Consider the following 13,774-nt stretch of genomic DNA (forward strand, 5'->3'; position numbering starts at 1 on the left):
CAGATATTTCGCTACCCTGCCTGCAGCATCATTAGGACCCTCTTAAATTTCTTTGCGTGGACGTTGCGCGATTCTTGTCGTTCTGCGGATGTTGGTTGCAGTCTAGTTGCAGTATTATTATTAGAGATATCGTTAGTGATAAACGGACTTTATTTTTTTGTGCTAAATACGAAAAACATGAGTTTAAATTCGTTGTGTAAGTTACGCCGACGGCCCGTGCGTGCGTTAACGCTAACCAAAGACCTGCAAAAAGATAGGCTCTTATGGCCTCGCCCTCGTGGTCGCAGATAGATAACGTTGTTTATAGTCCAGCTTTATCGAATATGACTTGAGAATATTATGTTCATCGTTTGTAAATGTTTACTAATCCTGAATATAGTCGTGTTAGAGTCGAGAACCAAATTACAAAGAAATGGACCGAAGTTGCAAGAATTTTGCTGTGAGTATGAGACATTTTCATTTTCTTTCAGGGGTTTTCAAACTGGAGTCCGTGGAAGAGTTCAGAAAAAGGCAATGTAAAATAAATAATAGTAATCACAGCAATTATAAAAATGTTATGAGCTAAAATTAATAATTTAATCAATTGGTTAAAATTGAAAAGGTGAAAATAATTGGGGTATTTTATGTATACAAATATAAATTTGGCTTTTAATTTTGTAGGATGTTCATATTTGGTGGTCCGTAAGTTAGCACTTAAAAGATTGAAAGCCCCTGTTGTCCATTATTGCATGTAATGATGAATCATTTGACTAGAGTCTCTGAATTACCCATGAAGCTCTTTATAGTTCACTGAACACATGCAGTACAGCTTGAGATTGAGTAAAACTGACTTGGATTTTCCTAAATGTAAATGTATTTTTATTTTTTAGGTTGGGTGGAAACCGACATTGCCATGTTAGCTGATGTCAACCATTTACATCCAATGGGTAAGAAGTCATTATGCCAGTGAAAACCTCTAACAATTAGTCTTTCTTTTCAAAGGAAAGCAAAGCTTTCTTTTCGAAGGATAGTCCATTTATTGCATGTAATGATGAATCATTAGACTAGAGTCTCTGAATTACCCATGAAGCTCTTTTTAGTTTACTGAACACATGCAGTAAAGCTTGAGATTGAGTAAAGGTGACTAGGATGTTCCTAAATGTCAATGTCAATTGCTTTCACAGGTTGCATGAGTGAAACAGATGTTGCCACCTAGCTGATGCAACCATTTACATTACATCCAATGGGTAAGAAATAGTTTGTCAATGCCAATCTTAACAAGTCTGTCTTTTCGAAGGAAAGCATATATTGCATGTAATGATGAATCATTAGACTAGAGTCTCTGAATTACCCATGAAGCTCTTTATAGTTTACTGAACACATGCAGTACATCTTGTGATTGAGTAAGAGTGACTTGGATTTTCCTAAATGTACCTTTTTTTTTTTAGGTTAGGTGGGAGAAACCGACATTGCCGGGTTAGCTGATGTCAACCGTTTACATCCAATGGGTAAGAAATAATTTATGCCAGTGAAAACCTCTAACAATTAGTCTTTCTTTTCAAAGGAAAGCTTATTGTTCATTATAGCATGTAATGATGAATCATTAGACTAGAGTCTCTGATTTACCCATGAAGCTCTTTATAGTTCACTGAACACATGCAGTACAGCTTGTGATTGTGAAAAAGTGACTAGGATGTTCCTAAATGTCAAAATTACCTTCACAGGTTGGATGAGTGAAACAGACGTTGCCACCTAGCTGATGCAACCATTTACATCCAATAGGTAAGACAGTTTGTCAATGAACACCTTTAACAATTAGTCTTTCTTTTCAAAGGAAAGCATATTGTCCATTATTGCATGTAATGATGAATCATTAGACTAGAGTCTCTGAATTAACCATGAAGCTGTTTATAGTTCACTGAACACATGCAGTACAGCTTTGTGATTGAATGGAAGTGGCTTGAAATGTCCCTAAATGTCCAAGTTATTTTTACAGGTTGGATCCCAAAAGGATGTTTCATGTCAACAGTAGACGACCAGTAAGAAAACGCATTTCTTATTCCCATGAGCCATGACTTTGCAATGTGGTCCATGATGATCTCTAACATTTTTTTTTCTTCCATTTTTAAGGTTTTCAATGAAGGATTTGAAGCCAAGGTAGACATTAATGTCTTGAGTCCATGAATCTAAAAAGGTTGGTGTTATCCTAGCAGAGCTGATCTTTTGTTAGTGATGTGCAGTGATGATTCAATAGACTAGAGTCTCTGATGAAAACATGAAGCTCTTTACACATTTCTCTGAGCACAGCTTTGGATTATAAACATGTATTTGTAATTAAGATCTCCTGATTGACTTTGGCTTTTTCTTTCAGGTTGATGTGGTGCCAGAATAATGTGCCAAAGATTGGTGAATGTGCCAACCCGTAAGTACTGGTCCAGTAAACCTATCTTTGATTATAGCTTGTGTTAATGATGAGTGCGTAGTTCGGTTCCACTGAAAGTCAATGAAGTAACTTTCTCGCGGCGCACTGAAACACTGACAGATAACTGATACACTTTTTATTGTTTTTGTAATCCTAATACATTTGTTTTCTTTAAAGGACAGGAGTTGGTCGTGGCAGAGGAGTTGTGGCCGGTCAGCGGGACAATGTCAAGCTTCTCTTGTATTGTGTATCAGTTGAAACTATTTTTTCATTGTTGTTTTTTATTTTATTTTTAGTATCTGCTTGTTTTTCACTTTCCAATTCTTTGTAAACGGCGTTTTCTGAATTAATTTACTTTTACATTTAAAATAAAAAAAATTACAGCTTGATATTATGTTTTGTTATGTTTTTTTAGTTGCATGTCCATCTTTATACATCTAATTCTATGCCTCACCGTATTCATGTTGCTAGATCAAGGTTAAAAAATGGTTTAAAGGTAATTTGTATAGTAGCACTCATACCACACCCTACCCTATAGCAACACCTTGTAAATTTATATTAAGATAATTTTGCAATTGGCTTTATGCACAGCTTCACTACTTCCTGAATTTCAGTCAGCTCCTTGTTTCCTGTCTGCCATTATTGGCCAAATTGATTAATTCAGGTGTGCTTGACCTCAGTAGTCATGGCAACAATAATCAGACACACCTGAATTAATCAAATTGGCCAATAATGGCAGACAGGAAACAAGGAGCTGGCTGAAGTTCAGGAAGTAGTGCAGCTGGGCATAAAGCCAATTGGTCAAACCTTTCAAGTATGAATTTGGTTCTTTATGAAATATCTCTCCAGTCAGATTAAAAAAAATATATATAATTTGAGATAATCAGTTTGTATAGCGACCTGAGATGTTTTGCCAAGGAGTCAAGCACATCACACTTGCTGTTTGATTGTATCACAAAGGACTTTTATTATGGAAACCGTTGTTTCTCTTGGTTGTGGCGTTCATCATATTTGTCTCTCTACGTTTGTTTGTTTTTTGCGACTAGTCTACTTTGTGACAAACGCGCACGCTCTAAAAAACTGTATACTTTAAGTTTATACGGACTGCCAAACATCTCCAAAGTAAAGGTCATTGGGTCAGTGATGACACTGTAACCGCTTTTGTTCTTCACGTTCTAATGCGTAATGACGCTATATTTTTGAACGAATCTTTTGAGTCGGATCTTTTCAATGAATCTTGAAACTCATTGTTTGACCTGAGAACAGTTTGAAAGAGACTGGTTAAATTCTTAAACTGAGAATGGTGGATGGATTTGTTTGTGCATACTTGTTACTATATGAAGTAAGTTGTATGATACGCCGGCTTCATATATAAATGCATTCGTCTTATTATATGAAGTAAAAGTAGAGTTATACTCCGGATTCGAAAAGGCATAATAATAGTACAATTCTCATAAACCTTTCATGATACACTTTAAATAGTTGCCTCTCAGGGAAAAAGGCTTGGTTGTCGTTTTGAATAAAACCCTCTCCAAATTGCATAAATGTAATTGTAGTGGTATACTATTTATGACCTTGCATCAGATTCGTAACGAACAGCAATACATGCGAATATATGTGGTTTTATCGAGACGTTTTTTTTTTCTGTCAAAAATCCAACGAGAATCACTCACTTTTTTGAGACATTTGAAAGAATCGATTCGCATGAATGAGTCAGTCACACTTCCCATAGTCCATTATTAAACCAGCTCGTGCACACTCAGCTTTTATTGCATTTCTTTTTTCGTTGTCTCTGTCAAAAGCCTGGAAATCTTCTGGAATTACACCGGACTATATAATTTCCCATTCTTTCGTTTAATTATTATTTGAAACATTTATGTTTGTGCAGGGCGGTAGTGAACAGGAATGTGAAGCTGGCATCGATAAGTGATCTGAACTGTTTTTAGCAACTGAAGCAGAGCAGCGACTGTGATGTACCGAAGATGTAACTGTAATTTATTATTGTAGTTACATCAAACATTTGATTTCGGAGGTATGTCTGATTATCCAGTCAATAGCGTTTCGCCGTTCGACATCGACACAGTTTAGCGCTTAAAGTTTTGTTTAAAGAGTCGGTCTGCTTGTTCCGACCTATGGTTCCGACGCCGTTTCGCCCGAGGAAAAAACTTGTAACGTTAGAGCAAAAAAATGTATTAAACCCTCCTTCCACAGTGATGTATATTTTTTTTGTTTTTATTATAATTTAATTAAAATTAATTTTTCTTCTTATCAGAGTAATTTTCAAGGGTGTGGCCCTAAGTTATGTTGTGGTTCATTTGCTCTAATACAATCACGCCTTAATACAGGTCGGTTGAGGTGTCGTTGCTTGATGCCTTGTACGTTACGTGTGGCATTGTACAACTTTACATGTTGTCTTTTAAAGGGGCACTAACCGTCGTTTTTTTATTTTGTAACTTTTAAGAGGTACATGTTCGCATTACTGCTTAATACTATAGTTGTTTTGCAATTTAAAAGTTAATTAACAATTCATTAAAAATATTAGCATTTTCACACATTGACACTTTATTTATGTAATAGTTTTTTTCTTTGTGCGTATTAAAGTAATAGTGCAGACATGACAGCAGTTGTAGGGCGAGTTTGGGGGTGGGTCAGTCCAGCAAATCTATACACGTCCTGGGGCAGTAAGACCAAACCAGAGAAACCAGTAACAATGGACAGTCAGATTGAAAGCAGATGGGGTTTATGGGGACTTACTGCTTGGGTTTGGAGGGGCAAGAACACCAAAAAGGACCAAAAGACACTCACTGAGGAATTCTGGGAGACCGAAGAGAGTTTTAAGCCATTGGAAGTAGAAGATCTTCGGGCGTTTGGGCCTGCTGTTGAGCCTGAGAAAGCAGCAGCCCAAAGCTCCTCACGCTGGTGGTGGAGAATGCTTCCATCCAGATACTCTTTTTGGCCCTGGTGGTCGACGTCCACCGGGCTACGTCAGCAGAAATGTGCCGGGTGGAATGAAGGTACATGGGACTGTGACGAAGTGGACGGGGAATCAGACTACGGGACACCCCCGCCATCCCCCACGCCACTGTCTCAGCAGCCATCAGCAGCATTCCGCTTCTTCTCTCGCTCGTGGACTGGGGAAATTGTGCCTGAGCACTACAACATTTGCTTTAATTTCCTCCGACACCTCTTTGATTTGTTCGTGGTGGGCTTCCTGAGTACAGTATCCCCTCCAACCAAGATCATTTTGGATGTGCTAGGGGTGCAGGGTGCCCTGAAGCTGTGGCTCCATGGGATGGCCATGTTTCTGGTGGCATCTGTCGGGATGGCCGGACTGTTGTGGGCGGTACAGGAGTATCTGATGATGTTTGCTTTGATCTATGGTATCGTGCAAGCCCTGGTCATCTCTGTGAGCGTACGGCAGAATGAGGCTTTGGCAGAGGGGGATGATGGGAAAGGTGATGATGAGGTCAAAGAGGGCGAGGAGGAACAGGACGACATATGGGAGCAGAATAAGCCACAGCAGACCACTGACGAAAGCAAAAATGGAGTTAAACAGAAGAGTTGAAGACTTAGGAAAAGTCAGGTAAAACTGGGTAAGTTGCCCATGGAGTCTGATGTTTTCTTGATTTGCTTTCCTTTTATCTAATTATGCATTTTACGAATCTATCCACTACTAATCACAAACCTGCAAGTATACTTCAAAATATAACTCAAATCTTGAGGCTTGTTAAGGAGAGCTGTGCTGTTACTCTCGAAACCAGGGATTCTAAAAATATTATTGCCAGCCCAAAAACTTTTGCCTAAAATATTTACGTGTACTTCCTTTTTAATTTAATATTTAAAAAAACACATTTGCATGTTCACAGTTCTCTAACCTTGGTTAATTGTCTCGTGACATGCAGGTAAACAATTAAAAAATCAGTAAGCGTCATTTTGATTACTTTTATTTACATTTTTTACTTTTTCTAAACATTCATTTGTAAACCATGTCGTAATTAGGCCTATGTGATGACATCCTGTCCTCAGACTTGGAATTATGCGCAACACTATCAATGGCAAAAACGAATCTGCAGTCGGACTCGTCAAGCTGAAAATTCTGAGCTTGCAAGTTGTAATTACGAGTTGTACGAGGACATTCACTTTTTTTACAAGTGGAAATTTTGTAATTACTGTAAATCCGGCATGGCGTGCACTTTCGCAATGTGCAAAAAGGACACTAGTAGTTGCTTGACAAAACACTGGCAACATCCCACAACACCATGGATTGTAATTTTTCAACCACAGAAAAACAAGCTTGACATTTTCATAGAGCTGTGAACCAGCTTGCGGTTTTAAGTCTTACATCATTCTCGGCTGATATGATCTCTGGGGGAGGAGGACAATCTTTGAAAATGCATGATCCCAAACAAAGACTGTTTATGGGGGTGTAAATAAATTACTAGTTCTGTTATGAAACTTTAAATGGCAGGCTGATGGGTCCTTAACACAAGCTGATGATATTCAAAGCATTAACTACTTGGCACCAGCTGATTGGTTCATGTCGCACTTCCGATAGTTGATAGAAATTATAAATTGACATTGTCTTAAAAATAATAATTTGATTTTAAACTCTTTGAATTGATATGTTTTGACCTCTTTGGCTATAAGGGATAGTTCACCCAAAAAACGTCTCATCGTTGAATCGCCATCATGTTGTTTCAAACAATGGCTTTCTGTGCGACTTTCACACAAAAAGAAAATATAAATCCTGTTGAATCCAATTTTTTCTTTGCCATGCAATTGCAACAAATGTGTGTATGCAAAATCACCTTTCAAAAAGCATCAAGTATCATGAAAGTAGTCTATATACAACTCATTTTATATATCTAAAGTATTCTGAAGTCATACTATAACTTTGCAACAGACAGACCAAAATTGAAATCCATATTCCCTCCAGCAAAGCTCAACATCAGGGTAAATTTATGGCAGGATTTTCAGTTTTCAATTTACGGTTCCTTTCAAGTTAAAGGAGTAGTTCACGTTAAAAAAAAACTTTTGCTGATAATTTACTCGCCCCCATTTTATCAGTCGAAAAGAAATTAAAGTCTCTGTAAAGGCAGTTCTACAAAAAAGTTCTAAACACATTATAAATGTTGCATATGTATTGCTAAAACATATTACAAAGACTGTGAACTGTGAAGTACTGAAATGTGGAGTTAGACCGTTAAACAGTTTTTCACCATTAGCAGTTTCACCTAATATCACCGTCGACAGCTTTCCCGCTAGTGGGTGTGGTTTCAGCAGAGCCAGCGGACACGCCCCCAGCGTTTGAGAACAGAGATAACTGCTCATTTTTTCAAGATTTTGATAGCTTATTTTATGTACTTGCCAGCTTTTTTATCATTCAAATTTGGCTGGGTGGCTTAAAAACAAATTTTTCTGTGGTGTGACAAACTCAGAACACATACTTAATTTTGACTTTACAGGGACTTTAAGGTTTTTGATAAAAAACATTCCAGCATTTTTCTCCATATAATGGACTTTACTGGTAACCAAACGGTTCAAGGTCCAAAAGACAGTTTCAGTACAAACTGCAAACCGTTCAAAGGGCTTTAAACGATTCCAGACGATGAATAAGGGTCTTATCAAGCGAAACGATCGCTCATTTAAAAATAACAAAACAAAGCTAAAGTTTTATAAGCTCAAATGCTCGCCTTGCTCTCTTCTGTGATGCGCGTTCGTGACTCTCCTCTTCGAACTCGTTTATCAAAATGAACGAATCTTTTTTCGTGTCAACAAACGAAATGAACGCATTGACTCGGGAAAAGATTTGTTCATTTTGACGAACGAGTTCGAACAGGGGAGATTCTCATATTGCATAATGCAACTGTCATTAATGTGTCTGTTTCTGCCACAGGTTGCTGAAATACTGATAGTCCAGTACCATGATCTCTCAATGAAGATTTAGCCACTTCAACACCGACCACCCACAACTTCCACCAACTTGAGAGCGATTGAAGAACATCCTAAATATACCAGCGCATCTTCCTCTCCACCAATAGGTTTTTTCCCTCACTTTAAAATGTACTTTTAGTTTTCCCAAAAACAATTTTGACATAGCACACCAGCAGTAGAAGTGAATGAGTAAAACACTAGAGTGATAAACAACATCTGCCACAAGACAGGAAGTCATCTACAAACCCGAAGAACCAGCTATGATTGATTCTGAGACTTAAGGTGGAATATTGCATGATTCTGAAGGCTCATCCGGTGAATCGACTAGTTGTTTATTCCAAAACATTCGTTTTATTTTTAGATGGTGATCAACACCTTTACAACTGACATCTGCATGTGTCACTTTATTCGTAGCTCGATGTTGTCTCTGGACTGTTCATTTCTCTAATGTGCTCTTCCGTGTAATGGATTGAGTTCATCTTTTATTCAGCCCATTAGTCCACTCACAGACAAGCTTGGTGAACTTTTTGAGCGCAATTGTAAAGGAAATGGATGCAAAATTTGAAAAGAATACCTTTTACATACAGCAAACCTCTACACTTTTCTTTTCATTCATTCGACCCGTTGGACTTCCTTGCGTCATTAGATCCACTGTGCTTGACATATATTTATGTATGTTTCATCACAGCCATTAACTGCACGTTTTGATTGATTTCAAATGTATTGTCGTTCTTATTTGCTTCATTTATGTGTCGGTTGATTATCATATCTTTTGTGCCTCACGATATCTGGTACTTTGGCCAGTTCACAGGGAATTATGGGTAATGATAGAAGTGATTTTGCACAGATGCATACTGAAAGCTTAATATGTAATGCTTTGTTGCACAAACGTGACTCTCGCTTGTAAGAATAGCTTTCTCCTTCTGAATGTGTCCCAAAAATAGCATTTTATCTATGCATGATACTATAGAACAACAAAAACCTTTTGAAATGCTTTTCTTTTTTCTGTTCTTTATGGTACTGACTCATCAATTTCTTGGTTGTTCATGTCAGTTATTTAAGCATTGAAATGTTGCGCTAGATTTGTTGGTTCACTGCAATTTTGAGCAATGGAGGAATACTTTAAAATGTGTTTTTTATGTAAGTTTCGAGTCCATTAAAGTGCGGGCCACTGCTGAAACCAGGCGGCTGTGAATAGGAATGTCAGCTGTAGAGTGAAATGGATTACAGCTCAAGGATAGATGTATCTAGGTTGTGGGATAGAGAGATCTACATTTACAGCTCTTAAGTGCTGCACACTGAGTCTTTAATAGTCCTCACAGCTCAAATAAACTTCCCTTTCCCACATTTCATGTCTGGAGTATGTCTATGGTGACTTTCTTCAAAAAACTGCCACAGGTCGGTTTGTGTGAGAAAACGAACAGTATTTATATAGTTTTTTACCTCTTGTAACCACAGGCACAAAGCACCCGCGAGAAAACTGAGAAAACTGTTCGTTTTCTCACACAAACCGCTCGTTTCGTGTCTTAGGCCATTAATGTGTATTTACATGTATGAGTCATTGAATCATGTTTAATTTGGACTTCTCTGTGCATGCTCTTTGAGGTGGACCCCATATACCTGCATTATATGACTGATAGACACCAACGGTTTGACCTAAAAATATCAAAATAGAAAATACTGTGGAAACAAAGACACCTACATCTTGGATGCCCTTGAGGTAAGCTAAAACATATCAAAAATTAATTTCAAAGTGAACTATCCCTTTAAAAACATTGATCCACAGCTCCATTCAATGCTGGAAATGTATATTAAAATTATGATTTGTCATTTTAAACATGCCTGTTTTTTACCAAAGCATCTGATATCTATTAATAATTGATTATAATATATATATATATATATACACACACACACACACACAAACATAACATTCTATAATAAGAATAGATTATCTATTAATAATCTGGTAACACTTTACAATAAGGTTCATTATTTAACATTAGTAAATGCATTAACTAACGATGAGCAATGCATTAGTTACAGTGTGTATTGATCTTTGTTAATGTTAGTTAATACAAATACAGCTGTTCATCGTGCGTTCATGTTAGTTCACAGTCCATTAACTAATGTTAACTAATACAACCTTTGATTTTAATAACATATTAGTAAATGTTGGAATTAATATTAACTAAGATTAATAAATGCTGAAGATGTATTGTTCACATATTGTACATGTTAACTAATGTAGTTAACTAATGAACCTTATTGTAAAGTGTTACCAATAATCTATTAATGTCTTACATAAATGTACATGTACAACAAAATCAGGTAGGGAGTCAAACATTGACGACACATTCAGGTTGCCGTTAAGTATTTAATAGATATAAAGAACATAACTTAACATCTGTTTATTCATGTTAAATCCACTCTATGACCTTTGCTATGTACATAAAGGTGTGTTCACAGTAAAGGGACGACAGATGCATGTGAATGCTGGGATACAGATGACTGATGCGATGGTCCTGATGGGAATCGAATGTAAACTGTATCTGACATCGGTGGAGAGATGATGCTATGTGCATTTTGTTCTTGGCCAGCATTCAGTCATGCACCTTCCCGTGCTCTTTATAACCACATAAGTAATCCTTAAAGCTCAAATCAAACTACTATACATCATGCAGACAGCATGCACCTCTCCCACTTTTAGCTGATGAATAAAAGCAGCCATCGTGAGGCACCTTCTCAATCACACACACCAAAACATTTTCCCCTGGGTTTCACATGAGAATAAAAAGGTTAATTGCCAAATCTATATCTATATTTCACCGCTGCTTTTTAATTGACTTCAGTATTGGGTAATGATCAAGGTCCCATTATCACCTCACATTCAGAATGAATTTAAAAGTTTCTGTCCACTTTACTACGTTTTAAACACATTAATGTCTTTATATGTACATGCCGAGTTTCTTACTGGCCTGATTGTCTGAGGGGAGCCCGACTAAAACTCAATCAAACTTGTGAAAACTAATGGAGGTGATTTAATGTGCCCCTGTAATTATATTCAAAGGGTTGAGTTCCTGAAATCTGTCTTTTTTTTAATTCACTATAGCACACGACACATTACGCTTTAATTTCCTCAAGTGATATGAAGAAATATTGCTCCTAGAAATGTGACACAGCAAGATATAAAATGTATTTTTTATACTGCAAATTCGCACAGAGGTATAACCTTCCCGAATTACATAGATAGGTTTTTAATTAAAATATTGTTTGTGGACACATAACCGGTAAGATCAAGTGGTTAAACACAAACAAATAACTATAGATTTCACAAAAAGAAATAAAAACCAATGTCATATGTACAACAAATTTCCCGCAGCATTCAGATCACAAAAAGGGTTTAGTCTTCCCCAAGTCATCACACTAATGACCACGAGGAAAACCAATCACATTGCATTGCTCTACAAGCTTTCATTCATCAAAAAGCTTTTGACACCCAATGATGGCGTGATGTAATTCAGTGTGAGTGAGGATGAGGGATTATGAATGTAGTGCCGCCCGTTACCCTTCCCTTCATGCCGACTCTCCCACTAACTTCTAGCGAGGGTTTGTTCCCCCAGAACTAGGTGGCGCTGTGGTCCCACCACCCTCCCTGTGTTCATTGTCTCTTGTCCCATGTCCCAGAACACAATGCGCACTTCCGCAGCCTTCCTCGTCATCTCCATCACTTTCCGAGGAAGACTCACCGAACTGTCTTGGCTTCTCGTAAATACAGCAACCTGGACATATCAAAGTGTTTTTTAGAAGAAAGTGACAGCAAAAAGACAAATCAGCTGAGGACGTTCTATTTTAAGAAATGAAACATTCGATCCGCCGCTTTAAACAGATGCAGGTCGTTCTAAACCCAATTTTTAAGGTCAGCTATTTTAAAGCAGACTTGAAATGACCCAGATCTGCCTGTCCTACACCAATTACTAAACAGATTTTTATGTTTTACAAGAAATTCTCAATAGATAAACAGACTGAATGATCATCCATTATTCAGACCACCAGATCTGTGACTCACACTTTGAAGACCTCCGGCCCAGATGTTCATTGTCCACCGTGTCACTGGACCACTCCACTTTCTTTTCTGTCTTCCTTTTCCTGAGCTTGATGGTCAAGCTTCTTCCCTCCTGAAACAATCATATGGAGATTGTTAGGGCACGTTTACATGACAATGTTGTCAAAATGATCCCTGCTCCCATCATGGATCCGCGAAAACTATTACAAATGCTGTATGGCACAGCCATTGTACTACCAATGAGACACTATTATAGTTTTTATTAATATTTTGAATTTTAATTGCATAAATATTTTATATACTTTTCATTATCATTTTAGAGTTGTAGTAATTTTCTTATGCGTTTTGTCCTATATATTAGTTTTTATTCATTATTTCAGTTTTGTTTTTATTTATTTTTTGTATGAGAAATGTTGGCACGTTTATTTAAAATGTATTACAGTAACGTTTATTGTTTGTTTGTTTTATAATCGGTGCTATTCCCAGGACTTTTTGAGTAATTTCACAATTTTTCTGTATTTTTTGAAGCCAGTAACTTGTAGTTGTTGTAACTAATGCTAAACTGAAAAAGGCGTTTAAGTTACCATGGTAACTACCGTTTTCAGGTGTATTTGTGCTGCGATTGGGATTATTTTAAGATCATAACACACACTGCCAAACCAGTTGAGCACATAAACCCTTCTGAACATGTTGATTACTAAACACTAAACAGGCCTTGATATCTAGCTAGTCTACATGCTAACTAAAAAACGATTAACTTAGTTAATTACAAGAGGTCTCAGCTCTTGTAACTGAATTATTCCGAGCAAAGTGTGGTTAGTGATGGTGTCCACTTCAGTAAATAGGGCAGGATACCTGCTGCGGTGGAGGCGGTGTGCCCGTCTGAACCTGAACAGTCTCCGTTATCGTCTCACTCGTTGTAACGTTACGCTGGACCTCCGCCATAGCACTGATGAAACCAGAATAAACCTTCCCAGAGGCGTTCGATCGATGAAAGTCTGGCCTCAATTTAGAGAATATTAGAAAACAAATATTCAGTTGTTGGATGTTGTGTCAAAATGTCGAGCTAGTCGCTGTATGCATCTGAGATGAATGCATGAGATGAATTTGGACTAGTCTAATCACTCCTCGGAAGGACACATTTACGGACGGACCAGATTCTGGAAAAGTTGACTGTGTTTCAAAAAACTAGTGAGCTGACTACCTAGACTGAATTTGTGACATTATAAATGTTTTTTTAAGTCAGCTCAGCTGATTTGTATATATAAATCAATGTTTACTCGAAACACATCAAAATGTTTACGATTTCAGACAGAGCAACGCAATCTTGACGCATAGCAACGCTGTCTAGATAGACAGGTCTAGGCTTTTGA

The 13,774-nt window shown here is 37.4% G+C and overlaps 2 protein-coding genes, 1 long non-coding RNA gene and 5 other non-coding genes across 10 annotated transcripts; 7 read left to right on the forward strand and 1 right to left on the reverse strand.

The window, feature by feature from the left end:
• Positions 1-60: 60 nt before the first annotated feature.
• Positions 61-2,790, forward strand: LOC120485062 (uncharacterized). 3 transcript variants are annotated; one of them, XR_005623844.2, is made up of 9 exons: positions 61-439; positions 870-926; positions 1,164-1,226; positions 1,433-1,487; positions 1,704-1,761; positions 1,976-2,018; positions 2,110-2,173; positions 2,351-2,401; positions 2,579-2,790. It is a non-coding gene; the product is annotated as an uncharacterized LOC120485062 (long non-coding RNA). The 3 variants fall into 3 exon arrangements; XR_005623843.2 differs by having other exon boundaries at positions 63-439; positions 1,428-1,487; positions 2,584-2,790; XR_005623842.2 differs by having other exon boundaries at positions 65-439; positions 1,428-1,487.
• LOC148971004 (small nucleolar RNA SNORD52) lies at positions 1,024-1,090 on the forward strand. The gene has a single exon (XR_016147488.1). It is a non-coding gene; the product is annotated as a small nucleolar RNA SNORD52 (small nucleolar RNA).
• Positions 1,293-1,359, forward strand: LOC148971005 (small nucleolar RNA SNORD52). The gene has a single exon (XR_016147487.1). It is a non-coding gene; the product is annotated as a small nucleolar RNA SNORD52 (small nucleolar RNA).
• Positions 1,568-1,634, forward strand: LOC120485472 (small nucleolar RNA SNORD52). The gene has a single exon (XR_005623896.1). It is a non-coding gene; the product is annotated as a small nucleolar RNA SNORD52 (small nucleolar RNA).
• LOC120485473 (small nucleolar RNA SNORD52) lies at positions 1,838-1,904 on the forward strand. Its single transcript, XR_005623897.2, has one exon. It is a non-coding gene; the product is annotated as a small nucleolar RNA SNORD52 (small nucleolar RNA).
• LOC120485471 (small nucleolar RNA SNORD52) lies at positions 2,215-2,283 on the forward strand. Its single transcript, XR_005623895.2, has one exon. It is a non-coding gene; the product is annotated as a small nucleolar RNA SNORD52 (small nucleolar RNA).
• Positions 2,791-4,362: 1,572 nt separating the features above from the next.
• On the forward strand, positions 4,363-8,469 carry c18h6orf47 (chromosome 18 C6orf47 homolog). Its single transcript, XM_039680588.2, has 2 exons — positions 4,363-5,994; positions 8,298-8,469. The coding sequence occupies exon 1, from the start codon at positions 5,016-5,018 to the stop codon at positions 5,964-5,966; it is 951 nt and encodes a 316-aa protein (XP_039536522.2). The 5' UTR covers positions 4,363-5,015; the 3' UTR covers positions 5,967-5,994; positions 8,298-8,469.
• Positions 8,470-10,692: 2,223 nt separating this feature from the next.
• ppp1r11 (protein phosphatase 1, regulatory (inhibitor) subunit 11) lies at positions 10,693-13,390 on the reverse strand. The gene is made up of 3 exons (XM_039680595.2): positions 13,257-13,390; positions 12,405-12,513; positions 10,693-12,117 (listed from the first exon to the last, which is right to left on the reverse strand). The coding sequence occupies exons 1-3, from the start codon at positions 13,344-13,346 to the stop codon at positions 11,936-11,938; spliced, it is 381 nt and encodes a 126-aa protein (XP_039536529.2). The 5' UTR covers positions 13,347-13,390; the 3' UTR covers positions 10,693-11,935.
• Between the last annotated feature and the right edge of the window lie 384 nt (positions 13,391-13,774).

This window comes from Pimephales promelas, chromosome 18 (genome assembly GCF_988280905.1).
Source record: "Pimephales promelas chromosome 18, fPimPro1.hap1.1, whole genome shotgun sequence".
Classification (NCBI taxonomy): Eukaryota; Metazoa; Chordata; class Actinopteri; order Cypriniformes; family Leuciscidae; genus Pimephales; species Pimephales promelas.